The sequence below is a fragment of the Penicillium diatomitis genome, assembly GCF_028827545.1.
Source record: "Penicillium diatomitis strain IBT 30728 chromosome Unknown utg000002l_segment0_segment0, whole genome shotgun sequence".
Classification (NCBI taxonomy): domain Eukaryota; kingdom Fungi; phylum Ascomycota; class Eurotiomycetes; order Eurotiales; family Aspergillaceae; genus Penicillium; species Penicillium diatomitis.
The window spans coordinates 140,802-164,458 of record NW_026623174.1 but is presented as its reverse complement, the minus strand read 5'-3'; the positions used below and the strand labels follow the sequence as shown (position 1 = coordinate 164,458).

At 50.0% G+C, this 23,657-nt stretch overlaps 8 protein-coding genes across 8 annotated transcripts; 4 read left to right on the top strand and 4 right to left on the bottom strand.

The window, feature by feature from the left end:
* Positions 1–50: 50 nt before the first annotated feature.
* Positions 51–1,261, bottom strand: N7539_001305 (CVNH domain-containing protein; the record flags this gene model as incomplete). The annotated part of the gene is made up of 2 exons (XM_056930908.1): positions 51–885; positions 945–1,261. The coding sequence occupies 2 exons, from the start codon at positions 1,259–1,261 to the stop codon at positions 51–53; spliced, it is 1,152 nt and encodes a 383-aa protein (XP_056792939.1).
* Positions 1,262–2,977: 1,716 nt separating this feature from the next.
* Positions 2,978–3,832, top strand: N7539_001304 (uncharacterized protein; the record flags this gene model as incomplete). The annotated part of the gene is made up of 2 exons (XM_056930907.1): positions 2,978–3,131; positions 3,186–3,832. 2 exons carry the CDS (start codon positions 2,978–2,980, stop codon positions 3,830–3,832), a joined length of 801 nt encoding a protein of 266 aa, XP_056792938.1.
* A 954-nt stretch (positions 3,833–4,786) lies between these two features.
* Positions 4,787–5,344, bottom strand: N7539_001303 (uncharacterized protein; the record flags this gene model as incomplete). Its single annotated transcript, XM_056930906.1, has 1 exon — positions 4,787–5,344. One exon carries the CDS (start codon positions 5,342–5,344, stop codon positions 4,787–4,789), a length of 558 nt encoding a protein of 185 aa, XP_056792937.1.
* Positions 5,345–8,167: 2,823 nt separating this feature from the next.
* On the top strand, positions 8,168–8,872 carry N7539_001302 (uncharacterized protein; the record flags this gene model as incomplete). Its single annotated transcript, XM_056930905.1, has 2 exons — positions 8,168–8,380; positions 8,615–8,872. 2 exons carry the CDS (start codon positions 8,168–8,170, stop codon positions 8,870–8,872), a joined length of 471 nt encoding a protein of 156 aa, XP_056792936.1.
* A 1,177-nt stretch (positions 8,873–10,049) lies between these two features.
* Positions 10,050–12,925, bottom strand: N7539_001301 (putative alpha-L-rhamnosidase C; the record flags this gene model as incomplete). Its single annotated transcript, XM_056930904.1, has 3 exons — positions 10,050–10,103; positions 10,359–12,467; positions 12,557–12,925. 3 exons carry the CDS (start codon positions 12,923–12,925, stop codon positions 10,050–10,052), a joined length of 2,532 nt encoding a protein of 843 aa, XP_056792935.1.
* Positions 12,926–15,363: 2,438 nt separating this feature from the next.
* On the top strand, positions 15,364–16,415 carry N7539_001300 (RTA1 domain-containing protein; the record flags this gene model as incomplete). Its single annotated transcript, XM_056930903.1, has 3 exons — positions 15,364–15,538; positions 15,628–15,870; positions 15,940–16,415. The coding sequence occupies 3 exons, from the start codon at positions 15,364–15,366 to the stop codon at positions 16,413–16,415; spliced, it is 894 nt and encodes a 297-aa protein (XP_056792934.1).
* A 457-nt stretch (positions 16,416–16,872) lies between these two features.
* Positions 16,873–18,516, top strand: N7539_001299 (Zn(II)2Cys6 transcription factor domain-containing protein; the record flags this gene model as incomplete). The annotated part of the gene is made up of 2 exons (XM_056930902.1): positions 16,873–16,989; positions 17,050–18,516. The coding sequence occupies 2 exons, from the start codon at positions 16,873–16,875 to the stop codon at positions 18,514–18,516; spliced, it is 1,584 nt and encodes a 527-aa protein (XP_056792933.1).
* Positions 18,517–19,725: 1,209 nt separating this feature from the next.
* On the bottom strand, positions 19,726–23,139 carry N7539_001298 (EF hand domain protein; the record flags this gene model as incomplete). The annotated part of the gene is made up of 1 exon (XM_056930901.1): positions 19,726–23,139. One exon carries the CDS (start codon positions 23,137–23,139, stop codon positions 19,726–19,728), a length of 3,414 nt encoding a protein of 1,137 aa, XP_056792932.1.
* Between the last annotated feature and the right edge of the window lie 518 nt (positions 23,140–23,657).

Sequence of the window (23,657 nt, the reverse complement as noted above, 5' to 3'; positions counted from 1 at the left end):
ATCACTAAGACTTCGTACCAACACAACCTTCGCGTATCAAATCGCCTTGCTCAAGTCTGTTTCCAGCGTTCCTTGATTGCCTCTTTGAACTCTTCCTTGAACTCTTCTTTGAGGGCTTCGCCAAAGTGCTCGGTGACCTTTCCTTTGCACATATCGACCACCTCGCTTTGGACGGTTTTAAAGAGCGATTGAGTCATAGCCTCAAGATTGTCTTCGAGCATGGCATTAAGGCCAGCGCTCAGACTCTTTCCCAAGTCTCTTGGGAACTTGGTGATTTTGTAGATGATATACCCTGCAAACAAAGTGGTAAAAGCTCCCTTCAGGAGTGATAGCTTCCCGATGCCTGCGGCCTTCAGGAGACTTTTAATGATCGTCTTGCTGATCAGCGACTTCAAGCCCCCCTGGAGTTGAGTCTTGACAAGCGGCTTCAGTACGCTGAATTTTGCTTTTAACAACATGGTCTTCATGATGACTTTGTTCACCAAGTCTGTCGTATTCTTGATGCATCCTTTCCTAATTTCAGAGCGAGAGAAGTTGGCAAAGCTTTGAATGACCTGTTCTCCAAGGTACAGTTGAAGCTTTTCAGAATTGGCAGACATGAGCTCCGAAAAGCTATTTGATATGATGTCAATGATTGGTTGTATAAGTGCAGACTCGCATTCATGCCCACGATATCTTCTCTCAATCAGGAAGAAAAAGAATGCTGGGGCGAATTCAAGATCGCCTGGCTCGTGTGTCTCATCAACGGATTCGGGCTTCTTCTCAATCACCGCCAAACAGTCTACGCCGGTCTCTTCGACGTAGCTCTCAATCTTGGCTCGTACATTGTCAAGGAAAGTACCTCTCTGCTTGCCGAGCTCGAGCAGGAAGTTAGGGGCGGATCGCCTGGGTGGGAACGTAGTTTCAGTCTCTAGTCATCCACATTACCCTAGAAAGCCACCTACGCGTTTTTGAAAGCAAGTCTACCATGATGAACCGCAATGAAGTGGTCAAGGTTGACGGAATCCTCGCGCCAAGTTCCATTGCTCGTGCGTAGTTCTGCCTTCAAAATTGGGGGTGATGAGGAGAGAAGGCAGATACGGCGTGCCGATCTGGAGAAAGCTTGACTTCCTAGCTTGAAGTAGCCTTCTTCATTTCCTAATATGTCATTGAGATTGAATGACTGCTGTTCCCAAAGCCCATGGTCATTTTGGCAGCTCGCCTGTAGCATGGCATTCTCACTCAAACAGATACACCTGGACAACGTCGAAAATGACGGCATGATGCACAGACAATGGGTAATCAAGTGATTGCCGGAAATGTTCAAGCTGAAAAGATGTTGAAGGGAAAAGTTGTGGTTTGGGAACTAGAAAGCGGGTCTGACTGTTGTTTCTATAGAGTTGCGTCCACGATCCACCTCTCACCGGCCTGGAGTCTTCAATTGAGCCATATTGTGCACGTGGAGTGCTTTTTTTTTAGCAATTAACTACAATTTGACTCATTCAGTCCCTAGGTATCATGATGGGAGACATAGGGCGAGAGAAAAAGCAAAACACTGCTAGACTCGTCGCTGAAACCACCGGCCGAGAATCCCAAAATGATGGAACGTGTTGTATCTAGTTGCCAATCGGCACATCTTTCCCTCGATTTTTCATGCAGACGAGACCCCTCTACGCTCAGACCTCCGCTTGAAATTACTTCTAATCCGCCGAGGCATTTTTGAAAGCCTGAATTACCTTTCCTTCACGATAGGCAGAGAATACCTTTTCGAATTTTGTTGGCCGATCAATGTTCTTGGCGTTTCCGGTGCGGGCAGCCGCCTTTGTACAGTCACATTCATCCCCGCTGAAAAGACGCCTCCAACATCACTAAACAGCGGGTTTGGGCTTTTCAGTCCAGATGCTACCCCATTTAAACAAACGGAAACACGATTCCGAAGGATCTTTTTAACCGCTGGGACCCTGTAGGGGACTTTTTGAGCGTCACTAAAGAATATTGTCAGTAGACCTGGAAATGCGCATTTTAGTGACTCTGTATGTACTTCCGTGACAACCTGAGATCTGCAATCCCACAGTACCACCCTCTCTGTTTTCCGCGTATATTTGCTCTTCCCACCCCGAATATGTAGGTAATCTTCGAGTCACAGGTACTTTCCACGGTATTTCAACCCCCTCAATGTTCAGTACGTGGTTTAGTACACGAAAATCCACACTGTTTTCATCTCATCATTGCTTTCCACTTTTGTTTCTGGAGCTTTGGCTGGCTGGTCAATCCAGTCTGTTTCCATAGCTGTATAGGTCATTCCTATGACGTATCTAATTCAAATTTGGGCCATTTGCACTTTGAAAGCCTCCTGTCTCTATCCTCTATGAGATTTGCGACGGAAAGAAGAGGAGAAGAGCAAGGCTGGCAGAAGGACGGGATGGTTCGATAGGAAGTTGATTCATAATCTAGGAGGGAAGATCTTTTTGTATCAGGTATTCAAAATGTTTAATCTAAACACCCCCAATCATTCCTAGCAACCACTGAAGTCCCTGTCAGCAAAGCCCTTTCGGGACATAAATCAGAGGTACCTATCACGAAAGCCTGAGCGTACTTGTGAACGTGGAATTTTCGAACGATTACCAGGCATTGTTCCGTCGGCTTCTTATACAGTCAGATGCTTGTCACATTCAGAGCATAGAAACAAGAGACGAGCCAGCCTTGAGGGGTCTTGAGCAACACGGCTGAGTTTCGGGCGGCACCAGCCTTCATGCTAATGGCTTTGTCTTAGCCCTGATACGAGGCTACATATGTCTTGATTGGCCTTCCGTGGATGTACTATGAGCCTGCCAGGTGACTCAGGAGACATGTCACATATAGGGTGGAAACCGGCTCTTAGCCTATCGGCAACGATAAATGCTTTTCTGTTCTAAGCCACTAGCTTCGTTCGTATAGCCATTCGAAACTATAAGAACACAAGCAAACACTCCAGTATACAATACTGAAGGCAACAAGCATGGAGAAATCCGAGGGTCTGTCAATTCAAAAGCTGCTTCTGATTGTTATCACATACCTTCTGCTTCGATATCATACGCGGCCGGGGACATGGCTACACCGACATGTCATAAGCTCAACCATTTTCATTCTCATTACTACCCCATTATCTCAACGTACGTACTTCAAATTCGAGGTCGTGTCATGGAGAGATTTTTGACGATACTCAGTGACTGACATGGTCCTGCGAATCATGTCACCATGTATCTCGCACGGTTGCGAGTCGGTCTGGATGAGGACGTTAATCTGGCTCAGAGAACTAGTTGGCATATCGAATACCTTCTCCGACGATCCAATCCAGTTCCTGATAAACCTGGTTTTGATCTTCATTAGCGGTTTGTTCGTTTTGTTGCTACCTCTCCTGTTTCTTCTCATCGCCATGACGATCCTGGCATTCGGCACCTGGCCCGTTCTGATTGTCTTTGGAGCCGCGATTGTCACGCTTCTCATGCCACGCCATACTCCTACGATTCTAGCTGCACAGGCCGAAGATAAGGTTCTGGCCAGACCCACTCAATCTCCGAGGTCTGCCGATTCTGAGCTTCTACAAACCATCAGGACAGTGACTCGTTCCAGTGTCTTCCGGGAGACAATTCAGATCACCTTAGAACTGGATCTGCTGCCGGATGGAGTAAATCGTATCATACAATACTTTCAGGAACCAGCGGGATTTCGGGCCGGTGCCAAAAAGGACTTGGTTCGAATGATGAAATGTCAAATCATTGGATACGTCCGTGACTATGAACAAATTGCCGTTGTTCCCGTGGCTATATTCTTGGGCGCTAAGGATATTTTGATCCGGATTCTCGAAATTTGAAATCAAGGGGCCGTAATTGAGGAATATAAGGTTAAAGGACGTTTAGATCTGAAGTTTCTGTACATGATGACAGCGTGGAGGGCTGTAGCAGCATTGAGTCAATTATACTACGCCGACACGCCATCTGCGACAATCTTGAGGAAAAGAAAGAGAAGGAAGAGCATCAATTCCGTCTGTTTAGAGAGTCCGGAGAATCTTCTCTGAAATCATTTAGAATTCCTTCTGTCAAAGGAATGAAAAAGAATCGGTCCTGTCTCTGGGTGAATCTTCCAAGTGACGGAAGTCTTTAGCATCATTCTTCCTTCCAAGGGCGGTATTTTGAAAGGACATGGCATATGGTTTATTGGCAGCCTCTGGCCCGTTGGGGCCCCGCTGATCTTCACCGATCTTCACCCAGCCGCCCCAGCCGACCCGACCGCCCTCAACCTTCTGAAGCGCTAACATTGCTCGAGATCGACAAGTGAATGGCGTACAGGCAGTCTGACTATACTAATTCCATCCCAAGTGTTCCATTCCATCTGGATGGTGTGGTTTTTGAGGGTTATCAATGAGCGGATGATAAGGATGTCCTGAAGGAGTGAAAGGCCTCCGCAGAGCGCGGCATGCAAGAGCATCCACGGAATTTATATGCCCAGGCGAGGTTAGAACGGATGTGTTAGGTTTTGGGTCGTGTCCATGGTGGGTGGCCCTTGCGTCTGGCGAGGTCTACCCTCTGACACTGTGCTTAGATGCCATACAGAAACTTCCTACGATTGAAGGATTCCGTCCAAAACGAAGAAAACATTGGAGGCTAGCTTAGCACAAAATAAGGGAATCACGAAGTCAGTCAGATCCGCATCCAGCACCATCATGACCTGGTGGGTATTTCGTCGATTGTTTCCAAGGACGCTCCTCGGTAATCGAGGCTCTGTTGTATCATGGTGAATACCGTCGCCTTCCCCCACCTGGGGGCTTTTAGCCCTCGAATCGCATCGGCTTCCACGCCGAATATGGCTCATTATGCTTGATCCCTCCTCGGACATGAATCCAATCCCCGTTTGCGTAGTGACCGGTTTTTTCCACCTTGTTCAAGCACCGCGTGGCTGCGTCGACGAATTCCTTCTGCAATGAGTGTGCTATGCCTCCCACTGTCCCTGCTGCTCCTGCCACAGCAGCAGCAGCGTTCACCATTGCACTCGTCGTTAGTGGGGCCAAAGCGGCTGCCGCCGTTCCCGCTACTGGAGTGGCCGCTGCGAATGCAGCACCGCCTGTAGCTGCCAAAATAATGGCTGCGGCCGTTGGAATGAGGATTCCGAGAATCCTTTGTTCTTCGCTGGGTTCATTGTGGCCGTCGTAGGGGTAGCAGGTTACGGTGAACCAGACCCGTCCCGTCTGACGTGTAACTCGCTCGCCGGGTTGTAGAACACCCCAGTAGAGAGGCCCGGGCATAGAGAGCACGTAAACAAGCGGAATTTCGGTCTGGTTGGCGATCCGGACAGAGGCATTCTCCTCCATAGATTGCTCGTTGCCCATGCTGGCGAATGAGGTGCCCGTGGCTGGGTCGAAAGGCCAGAAGCCAAAGGGATCAAGATTGGTATGGAAAGATGTTCAGATTCAAGGCCTGCTCTGTAGAAAGAATCTCTGGCAGTTGTGCCAGGCTCTAGGCTGAGACGGGAGGTTGCGGGGGGTGAGAACGAGAATAAATACTGCTCGGCATCTCAAGTCGCCTGACAGTCTGCAGCATCATTTCCGCCTTGGTGCTGGCCAATCCGATGACGCTCTTGATCGTGAAGTTTTCAGTGAGATACCTCTCATTGCTAACTACCTTCTTCAAGCCATAGAGTCAGTTGTTCGATACTGAGCGCACATTGGTGTGTTTTGCGTCGGTCCAGATGGCTGAGAGGTCAGCTTTTGTCAAATCCACTCAAATGTTTCAGCCTACCTGCGCATTACTCATTATCCTTAACTGTTCCTATCACGCGATAGAGGAATCGCTGCTGAATATTACCACCTTCAGCTCAGGCCATGCGCATGTACAAAGGGACAAAAGAAGGACGAAAACAGGGCGAGAGCGGTTTAGGCGGCAAAAGTACTAAAAAAGCCATAAACAAGCTGGCGGCCAGAAATAAATAAAGTCTGAATATGATTGCAGGATTTTGTCGACTGGGGGAATGGCGTATTCCTATGTTGCGTGTTATTGACCTGAGGGCGCTATGCTCGGCAACGTATACCCTGGTAGAGGCATCAGAGAGCACGGGATCAAGCTGACAATTTCAGTCGCATATCACCTGACTCCAACTCCATATGCTCGGCTACTTTGACCAGATTTCCACAGCTTTGACCAGGGGTGTCAATACACTCGGATTAAACTGACCCTGTCATATTTAAGAACGACAGGTTTGCTAGCGAGGGCATGTTGTATGCCATCCCTTCCAGGCAAGGGCTGCCGTGGCTGTCATTTTTGCCGACACTTAACTCTGGGAGAAAAAGGGTGGGTTAAGACTAAGACCCACTGCAACTATGCTCTGGCGTCGTCGTACGCTGAAACTTGGCTAGTTTGCTCATGGCTTATTGCCCATCACCAAGCCCATATGTAAAGGAAGATTCCATCCGAAAAAATGGGGAGACCAATTGCTCAGGGCGGTTCCTTTTTTCTTTGCCGGGGTGAGGCGGTGGTAGAACCCCAACCGCCGTTCAAAGGCTGCAGAACAGCTCCAGGGCTTTTCATATTGCGTGCAGTATTCGCGGGCTGATTCAGCTGAGAATTACAGAGCGGGTTTCACACCATTGATTTTGCTGTTACAGATTTCCAAGTTCGACCTCCATGTGAAAAGGGTGGAGGACCCATGGTGAATAATGGGCGTTTCGGTTGTTGTAATGCGGGCGAGCGAGCGGCTCACTTGGACACCAGGCATCACAGCCATCTGAACATCTAACTTCAGATGCATTATTTAGGGCGGGTCGAGCGCAGACCTACACAGTACAATCGCAGGCTCTAAGTTATGATCCGGTGAATATATTCAGCCGGGGAATGAATTGAAGGTCTAAAACTCGATGCTGTTCGATTAATCTGCTCTGAATAATGACTCCAGTTCATCTCGGCCATGCTATAATTCTTTTCTTAGCCGCATTTCCATCATCGATCAGTCGCTGCCTTCTGGACTCCAGCTCAGGCTCGGAAATCTTGCGCATTTGCAACCATTCACTCGTAAGTTGTAACTGAATATCCTCGATCTGTAGGTCAACGAGGTGACTGAGTTTCAACCCACTCCTCCTGGGTGTTGCGCAGTTTTGTCCTCCCTCGTAAACTGAGTGCTGATTATTTTATAAGGTAATTCCCAAGCGAGCCGCTCACTTAATCAGAACGCGTCGTCAACTCGTCTAAAACGACCTGCGCACCGCCTAGGGGATGCTGGTGTTTTGCTCAATTTCAGGTGTCACGGCGCAGGCTATACATGGTGAGGGGAGACGATTCACTGTCGAATCGATCCCGCATCGTCTCAGGGCAACATTCCTGGGGGCACCATTTGGAGCTGTGGGGCTCGGGACGCGGAATCTTGATGATATACCTATTTTGGAAAGTGGTTGAGTCTACCAGACTCCAAGATTCAGTCTTTGAAAACAGATCCTATCGACTGGGACCCTCTGCCCGCCACTCAATCAATCAATCAATTACTTATTTCTGATGATTCCGGTAGTCCTCATTCGCCACTATGTTTACTAGTCCCTACGCTTCTAGCTGGTCCTTACAGGGTCGAAGATCCATGTATTGGTGGCTATCTAACCGAGTCTGGCTAGTGGCCAGCAGGACGGATGGTCCGTGTCCTTGACATTTCTCTGGAAGCTTGATCCTTTCCTTAAAAATTCTTCATCCCCACGGGCAGCCTAAGTTATGGTGAAGACTCAGGCATACACAGCTCTGTTTGTAGATATCGATCTCCTTGAAGGAAAAGAGGAAGGTGAAACACAACTTGATTGGTGTGAAAGGTATAAAGGAAGAGAGGCTATCTACCTTAATAAGTGGGTTTGTGGGTCCCTCGGTGGTAAGTCGGCAGAGTCATCCAAACAAGCTCTAGTTCACGAGTGAAACTATGTCAGAGACATCTGCCCTGTAGAATTAATGCGCAGAGCGTTCAGTATTGTTGAAGTATTTAACATAACTGTTGCCCTTCATTCTTAACTTTAACGTGGAGAATTTCATTGTTAACTTTCACCTTGGGAATGTCCACGTCTGCTTCGCTCTAGACAATCCAAGTGACACAAGCCGGAGGCTTAAATAGCCCATCCCGCATCAAGTCAACCGCTGCAACACTCTCTTTCGAAGCTCCACGCTGCTTGATTCAAGGCTTTTACAAAATGGTTTCTTCGGTTTTCATCCTCTTTTACTGTGCCCTTGCCACGGCACTCTCCACAGGAGACCCTCGAGAGAAGTGGGGTGGGCATGGGGGTAGAGGCGAGATTGGCCACGGTGGTAATACAATTGGCAATGGGAATGGCGGTGGAATTAATGGCAATGTTGGCATTGGTGGTGGCGCGGGTACTTGCGATCCGGCTACTTGTGATGCCCAGGTAAGATCTGGCATGACCGAAGACGTTGTATCAATGGTGACACGCTGACCGATGAAGCAAAAATTTGGGATTCCAATCGGGTACCTGCGGTAACGGTGGTGGATCTGCCAGTTTACTTGGACTTATCCTCGGAGGGACTACGCCGTGAGTCTCTCATTGATCGTCTTGGGATTTCAAAGCCGTTGAGAAACTGATATGGAACAGAAGCTGCGTTTGTGTACCAATTACAACTAGCTGTACCACTACGGCAACAACCACGACCACCGTCTCCAGTACAACTTGTTCCGCTACAGTTACCACGACAGCCACAACTACTTCGACAGCCACAACTACTTCGACAGCCACATCTACCACGACAGCCACAACTACCACGACAGCCACAACTACCACGACAGCCACAACCACCACGACAACCACCACCACAACTACCGCTACTGTTATTCCTACTGCTATCTGCTTCTGCTGTTCCAGTTCTCAACAGCCATCAAGTAAAGGACTGCAGGGAAGTTGTGACCCAGCGACATCGAGTACTTGTACAACACCCGGCAATACCAACCGTTTCTGTTGTAATGGGGTCTCGTGTTCCCCAGCCTAGGGTCAGTAACTGGTTCAAAGCTAGCGCGAGGACTCTTCTGAGCCCAGGGGACGCTGAAACAGCTGCAACAAGTAAAGGTGTTGGGTTAACAGTCAAATCATTTTGGCTCCTTGGTGATATTACGTGCGACTTAGTTAATTAATCTGAACGGCCGAAGCACTATGCGAGGTCAGTGTTATTACCATAATCAATGAAAGGAGAATCAATGATTGGGATTTTATCAGACCATATCTCGTGCTGATGGCTGTTTGTTGCTTGACTGCGTGGTGTGCCCTGTCTTGTCTCTTAGTTTTCCTCGTACGCGGGAGCCTTTGTTGGCCCATGCGGACAAGAAGGTTGCCAATCCTCCTCAAAGGTACATCAGTAGATGCCTCTTGACAGGAATGTTTGCCGCGTGAGAAACTGTCTGATGAGAAAGGTTTTTATGTCCTCCAAACTTGTGCTGAGACATGAATTTGCAATTTCCCCTTCTGGCTGGCGAGGAAAACATAGGATAGGGGCTTTTCTGTCGAGTCTGAGCGGGTTAGATCCTCGTTGCAGCAGTTCGTCTCGGCTTTTTCGTTGGACGCGGCAACGCGACGATATCACTATTATAGAAATCGTTCCTATCCGCATAGTCACCATCGTCAGGATCATTGCTGTCAAATTTTCAAGAGGACTCTGCTCGATCTTTCATTCTTGTTTGGATGATTCTGCCGACTCACCACCGAGGGACCCACAAACCCACCCTTAGTTAGATCCTCTCCTCCCTCCATTCCTCTCACCAATCAAAGTCGTGTTTCACCTTCCTCTCTTCCTTCAGTAGATGGTATCTACAAATACTTTTCCCTATACAGCGTGAAGGGCCGGCTTTAGGGCACCAGGTGACTAAGGCATGGTACAATGGAAGAGTTGCTCCCGGAGAGAAAATCGAAATGACCGCAAGAAGGGCGGTAAAGTTGTAACTCCGAGTCAAATCACGAACGTTTGACCTCTCGGTACAGGAATGCCCGAATGAGGACCCCAGCTGGATCACGTCCTCGTTAGGTTGGAAGCCGAAGCAAGCAGAGCTAGATCGCCATCTCAAGGCGAGGACTAGTCCCCGCGCACCACAGCCTCAGACTGAAGGTCGGAAATGCCGGTAAATGCCTTGCACGGTGAAAGATGATGCGATTGGCATACTAGCATGTTCAATCTACTTGATTTTGTTCGCATGGCATGTGATACTGCCGTCTCACCGCAGTCCACAGCCTAGATAGAATCTCTCCTCGCTAGTCAATCCCACCCTCATCCCTCTCACATCATCTACAGCTGCACCTACCTCTGTAGCTGTAGATCATCAGATTTGCCTTCTCGAATAAATCAACTCAATTGCTTGAAGGTGAATGTCTGGCCCCCACGCACAGCAAACGAGTCTGCGCAAGTCTTGCTCACCATGTCGCCATCGGCCACATGGCATGTTTTCAGAGGTTTGGTCATTTTGCTGGGCAGGTATACGGCACCCTGAGTGCCTGCCGGCGCAGTGACTTTCATCGACAAGAGTCCCTGGGGGTCGAAGCGCCAATCCACGTGAATAGGGCCAAGGGGCGTCGGATACGCACCTCGGGCCCAGTGGAGATCCAGGCTCTGTGGAGCGACTTTCCAGGTTTTGAATCCAGGAGTGACCGTTTGCACGCCGAGCACATATTCTGACAGATCTGCGGTTGGTCCCGCACCCCAAGCATGGCAGAAGGAAGTGGAATCGCCAAGACCGGGGGAACCGTCCGCATTGAGGGTTTCCCATACGCAGCCCGTGTAGTTGGTATGCTTGGGATCACTCATCATCTCCCAGAGAGTGTTGAGAAGATATTTGGCTGTTGAAGTATCATTGGCGTGGAAGGCAGCCTTCAAATGATACCCAGACGCGTAAGGACTGATCTTCTGAGCCCAACCGCTGCTAGCACTTGCATTGGAGAAGGCGAGAGCGCCAGCAGGGACGAACAGGTCACGACCCATGGTGGAAAGAATCGTATTGCTGCGTGCCGTATTGGCGGTTCCGCTAAGAATGGCCAGAGCGTTGGCCTCCTGTGAGAAGAAGTCCTTGTGGGAGTCAGCAAGGTAGAATGCCTGAAGAGATTCGCTCCAAAGATGGGTATTGATTGCGCTTTGCAAGGAGTTGAGGCGAGACATGTACAAAGTGGCATTCAAGCCGCCATCGGCCATGAAGGGGAGCCACTGAGCCAAAGAATATGCATAGATGAGATTGAATTTGGCCACGACGCCATCCAGGGTAGGATCATAGTAGTTCCAGTCACCACCAAACATCGCGTTGGAGACATTGAAGAGACCATTGGGCAGAACCTGTGAGTTGGCCCAGTCAAATAGACGAGCGACGCGGGGCGCCCAGTGCTTCAAAAAAGAATTATCGCCCGTGTGAGAGTAATTTTGAGCCATGGCGCTGGCGAGGCTGAATGAATAGCCCAGCAGACCGGTAACATTGGCCTGGATATCTGAGGTCCTGGGTGGCTGCTGGACTTTGGCAGTGGGAACAAAGAAGCCTGGGAGTTCTTGGAACGAGCCTAGAAGCGCAATCGAGCCGTTGATATGATCGAGGCCATGAGTACTGGCAAAGGTCGCGCCAGCGGCAATGTCAAGATCGCCTGCATAGGCAATGCGATCGCGGCGGGAGCCATCAACGCTGACTGACAATGGGTTGGTGCCCAGTTGGAAATCCTCCAGGGCAGACTTATCAGTCAACGAGGAATGATACATCTGCTGGCCAAAGGCTGTCAAGGAGACGTTTGTGAAAATTGCCGCATGTGTGTACGATGCGCCTAGTCCGAAGGACCCGTAGAAGGATGAGGTCTGGGAGAATTTCAGCACAGGGAGGGAGTCAATCTCAACTGAAATCTGAGTGAGATTCACCACACAGTGCACGTCATGCCATTTGTTCAGAGTGACTGATTTGGGAAGAGCGGCAGACGCCAATGCAGGTGAGTTTAACTCGGTGGAGCCGGCATGGGCAGAGATGGTCCCATTAGCTACGTCCACAAAGAGATAGATTCCAGTACCGAGTGTGTCGCTGAGAACGGTGAAACCGAATCCCTTGGAAATGGGCTTGACCGCGAAGTCCACATCATAGACCGTCATAGCCGAGGCATAATCTTGCGCGAACGGCTGCGGGGCGAGGCTGTCGACCAACGCACCTTCGTCGGTGATAACCCAGAAATCCGGCAAGCTTTTGGCGACAATTTCCGTGAGCTGAACCGTGCGAGCACCGGCAGCCCAGACTCGGTTGAGTACTGTGTCAGAGCACTCGAAGGATCCAGGAAGATCGAATGTCGAGATCGGATCAATAGATGGCAAGAACCCAACGAAAGATAGCTCCAATTCTCCTGCACTGGATAGGTTCAACTTCTGATAACGCAAACCGCCCTGGATTAGACGGCTCCTGTAAGTCTTCGATTGGGTCACATTGAAACGGTTGATGCGATATGTGTCCATCGCGGCAGACAAGGGAAGAGGGCCATCAGCCTGACAAGAAGAAAATCAGTTAGGATTTCCTCAATGTTCAACCACCACTAGCCGTTGCCATTTGTCCTTGGCATAGGAGTGAAACTGACCATGTACTTGTCGAGTAGGGCCCGACTCTCACTGTAACTCATTTCAAAGACCGAAGTATCGCCTGAAATTTTCGTCACATGGAAGGTTGCATATCCTTCGACATCCTTGCCATAATCGAGCACCATAACACCAGGGGTTTTACCATTTGATGACAGCTTGAAGGACTTGTTTGGCTTGATAGGTTTCGGCTTGAACTTCGCGTCAGAAGTCATCATAAGAGGCTGATATTCTGGAAACGAAGCATTTGCGGATTCTAATATTGATTCGGAACCAGTGGCCGCCTTGAGCGACTGACATTTTGGAGATAAAGACGCAGCCACAGCTGGGCCAATGGCAAGAAGCCCTAGGCCTAGTCCAAATGAACGCATCTCAAGACGGGAGATGAAGCTGGCGGGTCAAGGTAAACTGAATAATGAATTGTGCGACCAGACCGAGCGGATGAGACATCTTTTATACCGAATCTTGTGGCCGAGGGACATGCCTACACATTTCGTGACGTTAGTGTCGTTCTTCACGAGTTCGGGTCCGGCTGGAAGATTCCTTGGTCCCGGCAGAGATCTGCGACGTAGTGTCAATACGGGAATGCAAACCCAGAAGGGGTTGACCCAAGTGCCGGAAGTCAATCCTCTTGGTGCACTGCATATGCACTTGATCAGATTGAGCAGATTCATGTGGGGAGTCGGCATTTATTCACCGCGGATCTTTACATGTCGTGTCAGTATGGGATCGAAGCATTGCAACCACGTGTGACCCCAAGGATCTATGCAGCTAACTCGCTAGCGCGGCTCTTTCCCACGCGCATTGTGAGGAATGGAGCGTCGAGAAACTGCATTGTTCGTCTTCTTTTTGCATCACCCTTAGCGTTGTAGTAAACCTCCGGCACTACAAGTCGGGTCTTGACTCTGTTCCTGCCCAGTGGCGATTTTGGGCTTCAACGCAGAGTCTTTGCTAGCCGGGAAAACCACGAATTGACCTTGTTTATCATTGGGTGAGCTCATATTGCAGTCCTTTACCCATCCAGCTCCCATCTTCGCGTTCCGGCCTCGGCTTTGGATCAACGGGCACTGTAAATTGGCCTGCTGACGGATATCCTTCAGTAGATATCACGCCGTCTGGATGGTTCTCAAAGCCAAGGCTTTGAGACCTTTCCGTAGAGCATCATTCAGGACGTGTCCCAGAATTAGCCCATTCAGCCACAGAGTTCCCGCAGAGAACCCTGACTGTTTCCGATAAATGTTTTTGGTGCTGAAGCGATACGTATCTGACGCCTACGAAGATCCACTGATGTCAATAGGGCCAAGGATGACTATCTCTGGTCCAGGTCGTCTTCCGGTCTTGAACATGCGGATCCGCGCAGGAATAAACCTCACCTACGTTCTGGGAGCGATATTCCCAAAAACCACGGGAATATCCAGGGTTTTGCTGACTGTTCTCTTGAACGGAATCTCCGCAGCCGTGTCTGCTAACCGGCTGCTTTTCCCTCGAATTTGAATTTCACCTGCTTTTATTCCAAGCTCAATCCATTCAAGATGATACCGATGGATCACGGTACGTGGAGAAAGGTTTGAAACGAGACTCAACCACTCTACGGTGGCAACGGACCCGAAACTCCTGCGTATCCGACTAATTCCAGATGGGATCCCCTGGGCTCTGTGACGTTTACGATCCATGAAGTGTTTCTATATTCATCCGATCGAGTTGCGCACTTGAGGGTAAACCTCGGCGTTATTCGAGGTTTGACAGGGTTGAACGATTCTCGTCAAACTCTCTTCTAGTCCTATACTACGGACCATCCGACACGTACTTGATACCGACACTTCTTCTCAAAGCGGCTATGCTCAGTAATTAGTGCAGGAACCATGGGCCACATCCAGGCTAGTAGCAGGTTTGACCGCGGTGTCGATCCATGCCCAAGCCCACTAGCGATAGGGCTCGAATATCCACACGTGCAAGGCTCCTTCATTTCTCGTTGAATAATATTTGGTCGATCGCCGTCCGAAGCGTGCTCCAGGATCCGCCCGGATCACGGGGAGTAGCAGAGTTCCACTTCTTCATCTTGTTTGCCGCAAGCACCCGAATCACTTGGAGTATCGCTAGATTCGCCACACTTAAAAAAATCTTAATGACCACATAGAAGCGCTCGATAGTGACAAGGGGCCCGCTTCCGAGCCTTTCAAAGGATGAACACCACCATCGACACAGAACTTGCATCTACGGATCACGGCCCGCGGGATGCTCCACAAGGCATGTGGGATTTCATCCTGTTTGCCCTCCGGGTAGATCAAGTGCGTCCAGGAGCGAGACTACTCGCTTTCGAAGAGAACGAGTAGTAGTTTGACAAGCAGAGTAGTGTTCAATGTACCGTGTACAGCACAGAAGGAGAAGGGTGAAATACTTCGACGAAGTAAAAGCGAGTTGCAAGGAAATCACGGATGTGGCGCTAGGGTTTCAACAAAGTTTGCATCTCATCGTCACTTAAGACTCGCCCCGCTCGTATCCTCGCAATCTCGTATTTTGATCGCCCGTGTTCTCGCATTCTCGTGTCCGGCTTCTCGCATAGATTCTCGCCGATATTCTAGATCCATGTTTCGGCACCGAATGTGAAAAAAAAAAAAAAAAGAAATAGAAAAATCGAACCGAAGCCGAGTCAAAGACACCTTATTTTAGTATTTCGAGGAGGATCGACTTATATTTAGTCTGTACCAACGCTGTTCATCAGAACGACCATTCTCCAACGTCTTGTGGCATCTTTGCGTCTCTCGCTCATCAACTTGTAACTTCTGGCTCCAGCCGACCGACCGCTACCATGTCCACCTCCAGCAGTAACGGGGGCATCGACTTTGCGCTCTACCGCTACACTCCGTCAATAGTGGCGGCGATCATTTTCGCTGCTATATTCTTGGGAATCACCGTGGTACACAGCTTCCGGCTATGGCAGAATCGCACCTATTTCTTTATTCCGTTCATCATCGGTCTACTATGTGAGCATCCTATCTGTCGTTCCCTCGGGCTCGAACGGGTTTTCGCCTTGCCCATTCTGAAAGCTAATTCAGATGTTCACTTGCATTAGTCGAATGCGCCGGGTACATTGCTCGAGTCTTTTCGCACTATGACACCAAAGCTCTGGGTCCATACATCGTCCAGACCATGCTGATCCTGGTCGCGCCGCCCCTTTTTGCCGCCTCGATCTATATGTCTCTCGGCAGAGTGATTGTTGGTCTTGACTGTCAAGAGTACTCACTCGTGCCCGTTAGGTTCCTGACCAAAATATTCGTGATTGGGGATGTGATCTCGTTCCTTCTCCAGTGTGGAGGTATGCAGAACGGCCCCGAGCCCTATCTTGATGTCTCTGTACGCTAACAAATACGCGCTCTATTAATAGGTGGTGGATATATGGCCGCCGGATCAGTTTCCGCCATGAACATGGGTGCCAACATCGTGATCGGTGGTCTCGTCATTCAACTACTCTTCTTCGGATTCTTTGTGATCGTGTCAGCTGTGTTTCACTGGCGCGTCAAGAGAAACTCCCGGAATGAGTCGCATGCCATGAAGGGACTGGGCAAGAACTGGGAACCGATCATGTGGGCTCTTTACGCGGCTTGCTTCCTTATCCTGGTGCGATCGATCTTTCGGGTGGTCGAGTTTGTCGAAGGAAATGATGGGTACATTATGAAGAGAGAATACCTCTTGTACATATTCGATGCCTGTCTGATGGCTTTGGCGGGCAGTGTGCTGGTGATCATTTATCCGGGCTCATTCCTGGGCCGCGAAAGGGGTACTCGGGATAGTTCGCTCCAACTCATGTCCACTACTGAGGAGGACATCTCGACGCAAAAATCAACGGCTTATGGGGTTTGAAGAAGGTTTTCGGCGTTGCAAATCATGGGTCAGGGGGTTACGGCGTTGCAGGTTGGATTGATTATAGACGTGCATATTTAGCTTCAGAACATTTTCACGACAATTAAAGGTCCTTTTCTCTCTATAATGAGTTCTCAACTGCGTAGTAAACCAAAGATTTAAGCCCAGCAGATTGTTTTGGCTCCGTGCATCTCATGATTGTTCGCAACAGTTGTTTCGCTCAAGACTGACATGCTTCGGAAACATTCAGCCCTCTTTCAAAGGTTGACCAAATTTCGAGCCGCCTTCCTAACCTTAAATTTGACAATCTCCGCTCCACTTCTTGTCATTCGCTTCCACCCCCTGGACGCAGGAATTTCGGATCTACTACGTATTTGCGCCGATCATACGCAGATGAGATGATGTGACCTGTCTAGAAGTCTCACGCGCGCATCTACCACCATTGTCAACGCGCGCGATGGAAGCTCATGCCGTGCCTCGAAGCCCGGCGAGCTCCCGGTTTCGGCCAAAGCAGCGGATCAGCCATACCAAGTCCAGAAATGGCTGCTTTACCTGCAAGAAGCGTCATGTTAAAGTGAGTCGATCATCGATCGATAAATTAAAATCGACGGACCAGTATAACTAATGTGAGCAGTGTGACGAGGAACGGCCGACGTGCAGTGCCTGTGCAGTACGAGATGAGGAGTGCGTGTACCCTGATTCACGGGGCACACGTGACCAAAGGAAACGACAGCTGCGTCTCTCTCGAGAAACATCCTCAATTGAAGGGGATCAGCCTCAATTCCACCCAGAGATACCAAATATACCGCTTCGCCCTTTGCATTTTAACGCAATCTCTCCTAAAGAAGCTCAAAATGTCGACAGTCAGTCCACATCTGGCCTCAACATGGGTGATCTTTACCTGCTCCAACACTACATTTTGCACACCTCAAAAAAGATGACATTGAATCAAAATAAAACTGCAGCCTGGCAGCAAGTCATCCCAGAACTGGCTGCAGAAAACGAGTTTTTGATGCATCTTGTCTTGGCTCTGGCTGGCCTGAATATTTTGACAATGAGAAATCCTTCTACTCACGATGGCCAAGTGTGCTCGAACCGCTCCACCGCAAGAAAGGTACCGGAGCTTCGGTTCATTATGGAACACCATCAGCAAGGGCTTGCGGGCTTACACAAAGCCCTCTGCGACCCTAGTGAGCCTGATGCGGAAGTCTTGCTGGCCGGGTCCATGCTGGTGGCAGCATTTGGATTTGCATCCTTTGGAATCAGGGACCTAGAGCCATCCGCATATGCATTTCTGGATCACAGCTTTCCCTCCGTCCTTGGATCAGATACTTCGCTTCTGACGATCGGCTCGCTTCATATTCAATCACTTCAGCTAGTTCGCGGCGTCACATCCATTTTGGGACAGTTTTGGCCAACCTTAAGGACCTGTCGCCTGAGGCCCTTGCTACATTTCACCAATTCGAATGAAGATTGGAAGCTCTGCAAAGCCAAACTTTGTTCGGGCGTGATGCCTAGCCGACATATCCATTCCAGGCGACTTCGAAGTTTTGCCGCAGGTGCCAGCTACGCAGTATCTGAATTGCGTGCCCTCAACGATAGCCTCCGAGTTGCTGCTGGATCTGACCAAATGACGGAGAGCTCTCCATCAGTTGCCAGTGCGCACTCCGGTCAAAGTGACAGTGGAGGTAAAAGCCGCCTTGACACGTACGAAGAAGTCATAGGCGTGGTTGAAGACTTGTACATGAGAATAGTCTTTATCCTACACATGAAACCACTTAACGATCAAGCATCATCCGACCTTGAAGTTCACGCAGATCTCGAAGATGCAGCGATTGCAGGGTGGCCACATTCTCTCCCGGAACAGTTCGTGGTTTCTCTTGCCTCGCAAGCCTCGCAAGGGAATCTCGACATCATGGGAGGGGTGAGCTTAGTTCTTTTAGCACACCTGCACTTGACAGTTGCCATTATGGACGCAATCTGGTGCTATGGCGAGAGATGTGACATTGAAATTCACAAGATTAAGACCTTGATCGACGGCCTAGGAGATCAGAGACTTATGACATTGATGAGATGGCCGATTACTGTCATTCAAGGATGAGAGTTGACGAAACAGACGCGAGCGGCTAAAGCAATTGAGATTGCCCTACTTTTGACACGACAATACCTCACTTTGGTTGTCACCTACTGTGATCGTGACTATGTGTGTCGGCAGATGCCAACATCACTTCCGCCACATAGGGGGGCATGACTACCTAACTCGAAGATGGCGGTCCGAGGCCGGCCCAATATTCACCCTTTGAGTAGAATACTGCCGAGCAGAGAAACAAAAACACCGGCTCTTTGACGGGTAATATGAAGGTATACCTGCATACCTCACTTGATTCTTATGAGATGAGACTACTGATCGATACACAGGCTTTTGAGGAACATCAAAATTAATACTGTTATACCCTTCCTCCGTCTTCATTTTCTGCATATCTTCGCATAGTCATCTTCTCCGACGATAAGGCTCCACAGTCCGTTACTCGAAAAAAGGTACCAGACTGGAAACAATGGATCCTAAGACTCCTTCTGAATTTGGCCTCTGATGTTATCAGGAGGCTGATATCTTTGAATGATGTCTTCGAAGGTCATTACTTGGGCCCTTTTGTATGTTCCTACCAAGATTCAACAGGAAAAATTTAAACCGCTGGGAACAGCTTCACTTTTCTAGCTTCGGTCGTCGCACCCCGGTGTTTACTTTCCTCGCGAAAGAGACACCAGGCAAGGAGAAACCTACCTGCGGCAAGACGATCCAGTAAGCCAAAAGTACAAAAGTGATGCCGATGTGGGTTCGAATGACCGTCATACTCCCAAAATATTACATCTTACCTTTAGGAGGTCTGTGACGAGTTTCAAGTCGACGTCTGGAGAGTACAAAGCTACGAGCTTGAGATGGGAGAAACCCCTTCAGGCAGTCTTGGAAAATCAGCGGGGGTTATTTTTCAAAGGCTATCTTCAAATCTTGCGTCTTGCTTTCATATTTGATGATCTAACATGACGTGGACTTCTGCCGAAGCCACTCTTGGGCGTCGCGCCGAACAGAAATAATAATTTGATGTGCCTGCTGTTAAAGAAGTGCATCTGTTTGAAGTTGCACAGAGTACATAACCTGGCCAGCAAAGAGGCGGCACATATCGAAGCGAAACAGCACCGCAATGAGGAAAAAGAGCACGATAGTTGACAAATGCGGTCAATCAGTGCGTTGAGGATGCTAGTCGCTTCTCAGTCTCATGTCAGACGGGCCACGCACGAGCAGAACGTAGGTTTAAAAACTGGCCATCTCGATCCACGAGGCGACAAACGCCAGACGACGACCTTTGTCGTTCATCATACGTTTACTGAATTCTTCGAAGCTGAGCTTGGCGCCACTGCCACCACGCTCCTTGGCTTCGCGCTCAAGGCGATTGAAATACGCCCATCGGGCGAGAGTCCGAGGCCCCGGTCTTTGTGGGACAGAGCTCTCTTGGGTCGGGGTGAAAGAAGCTGATGGTGGAGGGAGTGGCTGCATGGGCGAGGGAGAAAGCTTTGGTGCGGTTTCCTCGGCGTCTGTCGAGGATAGATGGGGAGAAGATGGGGCAGGGAGGGAGATGGTGCTTTCTGGTAGGAGCACAAGTTGACTCGGGAGACGGTGGGAATCGATCCCACCAACACTGCGGTCGACGATCACTGCAGCAGGTTCATCAAAGCTGTCTGCCTCGGGGCGGAATTGCGGGAGAGTTGGATCGTAAGCGAATGATGGCTCGGAGACGTCCTCAGGCGCCATGTCGGTTGACTCCTCGAAAGTGACATGATCAGACATACTCATTTGGTCTACTTCCCCGATGGAACTGGTCACTGAGTCTGTCCAATCGTCCTCATCGTGGCCGCCATCAATGCCCTCAAGTCGTCCAAGAGGAGTATACACCTCAGGGCCACGACTGACATGAGAATTGAACGCAGATACTGATGGTACACCACTGCCTGAAGTTATCGCGCGGGGTGACAATGTGGGAGCCAATACGGGTTGAGCATCAGCCGGCTCCAAGGTCGGGCTGGAGACAGAGTAGCCGGCACGACTGAGAAGATCATCTAGCGAACGCTCTTGGGTCATCTCATGCAAGTGTTCTTCATTCTTTGGGAAGAGAGCTTCTGCCCCTTTGGGTGGGGGTTTCTGAGCAACGCTTTCATACTGCTCGATTTCATGTGCCCAGGTCTTCCGGTCAGCGCGCGTGCGATATACCTCCATCATCAAGTCTTCTTTTTCCTTGAAAAGAATGTCGAGAAGCTCATTGAAGCCTTGCTGTGTCACTTGATAGAGGTACTCTTTGCCGACATCTCTTTCAACATCCGGGATTTCGAAGCCACCCCATCTCTCACCCACAGGAATGCTACGAGACGATGTCGAGGGATTGGATCGAACATCGTAATCGTCGGGTATTTCATCCTCAAATCGTACCTTGGAAGAGGACCTTGAACGAGGAGACGGAGGATGTGATTCATGAGCGGCCGGATCGTCAACAGACGTGCCGTCGCTCGCATCATCATCGTAATCATCAAACGCGGGATCTCTGCGGTAGCCGTCAGGGATCGTAGCACCGTCTTCTTCATCGGTGTAGAACGCCCTCCGACGCCAACGCTCGTCAATCCCGTTACGACGCGCTTCTTCGAAACGTCTTTCTTCGCTATCTCGGAACCTGTCAAAAATGATCGTCACAAGGCGTGCTCTGGTTGGGTTGGTGATCTCCGGGGGCACGTACCTTCCGATAATATTTACAATGTCCTCTGGCTGGACTGAGGACAATCGCGGCCATACGACTTCATCGTTCAACTCACCGGCCTGAAGAGCCTCTTCTCGTCTTTCTCCTTCTGGGTCATTGTTCTCTCCAACCTCGCCACCCTCGGTGTCATCGTGCTGCCGGGGCTCAACCACGATATTTGGCAGCCGCACACCGGATGGGAACAACGGTCTTGTGCGACCAAATTGCTGTCGAACAGAGGCGTCACCGATTACCGAATATCGATCGCCAATGTCAGCGCTGTCCGGACGAGTGATGCCACTGTTGTCAACGATCTCCATGTCTCCGTCCGCGTTCACCCGCTTGCCTTCGCCAACCCTTGAGGCTTCACCCGCAGGAATAGTGCCAGGGAAAGCAGAGCTGATAGGCTGGCTGCCAAGGATTACATCCCGCGCACCACCATCTAAAAAGTCATCCTCAAGCCCTGCAACCATGTCCCGGGTCAACTCCCGACTCAGCGTATAGTAGGCTCGGAACATTCTGAGAAAGTCTTTCCTCTCAACATATCCGTCGCCATCAATGTCATAACCACGGAAGACACGACGCAGTCGTTCATCAGTGCTCTTGTTGTTGAGACTAGCGAGGCCCTTCAAGAATTCCTCGAATCCGATGAGGTTGTCCCCGTTGGTATCGTAGAATGCAAACATGCGATCATAGATAAGGCTCGGAGGAGGTGGGCGTACAGAGGTATTGGGAACGAAGCACCGGTCAAATGTTTTGCGATCAATAGCCATATAGATTTTGTTTGGATCGTCTGCCCATTCATGGCTTGCCAAACAGCGGAATTGGTCCCAGAGAGCATCGATCTCAGTATTTTCAAATTGAGTTTCTCGTATCAGTCGCTTGGCGAGTGGCCGTGGCAGACTTCGTGGCATACTCAGCGGTTTTCCGGGGTACCAGACTGGCTGCGATTGACGAGGATTGCCCAGGAATGGAGCCGGGATGCGGACTTTGTAGAAAAGATGTGTTTTGACGTGAACTTGCATGGCTTCGCATGTCTCGCAAAGATCATAGTCAATGCAATTGGCACAGCGATAGCGTATTCCCTGAATAGGCATGGCCCCGCAACTGTTGCAGGTCACTCCACGGTGAATGTACCCATCTCGCCGGGCTTGGTCTTCCGCGATATGATAGAGCAGATTCAACAGATTCTGGCCCTCCCGCGTAGGAGACGCTTCGTGGTTGCCCCCCCTCCAGGAAAATACACTCTGATCATCAACGACCGTCTCCCCGCCTTCCTGGTTCTGATCTGTCTCATTCGCAAGGGGAAACGTCGAAGTTGACAATGTCACACGGTCCCCGTTCTGACGGCGCCGACGGAGCTCCTCGCCGTAATTGTCGTCCGCGTTGAAACGCGCCAGTGCCCGCTCAATCCCGCTCGCTGAGATTCCTCTCTGTTCCAGCTGTGCCGTAAGATACGCTCGTTCACGACTGCCCTCGGGCAAAGTATGTGTCGGTGGGAAATCGAGCGCCAGGAAAGACCTCAGAAAGGTGTCCTCCATCATCTCGCGCATGCGCTCCGCATGGGCTGGGAGAACACCAACCTCTTCCATCAACTGGTCACGAGTCGATAGCAGTGAAGGGAGGAGCCCGCTTTCCACCCGTCTTCCATCCTCTGTCTCGATTCGAAATGTTCCATAGACGCCGTTTTCGCGCTCCAAAAGCTCGAGATGAGAGATTGCGCGGTACGACGGTGTATCTTCGAGTCTAGGTCTCTCGTCGCTTCGTCCTCTGGTCCGGCGCATGGCATTTCGGCGGCGCACTGTACTCGGCCGGGGAGGGCGCGAGGATGTGACGCTGTTGCGAATGTAGATGACCGCATATGCGGCAGCGACGCCGGTGAAAAGGTAAAGAATGGGCCGATATCGTGTCAACGACACCGGCCCAGAGCGCGGCTCGGACATTGTGCGGAGGTCAAGCTATTTGTAGCTGCGCGAATAGCCTCACATCAGTCGGGCACATCAGAACACAAATATTGATGTCACTCCATTTGCTGAAAGGCTTCCAAGGAAGCCAGCAAGGTAAGCGAAACAAACCTGACGCTGATGGTGACAGGAGCTACAATGGAAGTGTTTCACGGATAGTTTGGGGCCATAGCTCCGCCAGTGTTGCCGTGCAGAGGCCCGAAATTTCAGGTGTCAAGTATGACCCTGCGTCGCCCAATTTCTGACATGGGCAACCCTAGAGTCATGTGGCATATGGAACTCAGACCGTGACTGTCTGTAGCATGTAAGTAGTGACCACAAATAAGAAAAGCTAGAAACCGGACTACCATGAATGTTATCATCTTTCCCGGGACCTGAAGGAAGGCAGATTACAAACCTCTGCTCAGAGCGCCCTTTTGATCGGCTTTTCTCGTTCACACATATCCGTTCTATGATTATCTTCTCATTCTAGATACAAACAGATGTCTCCGTGACAC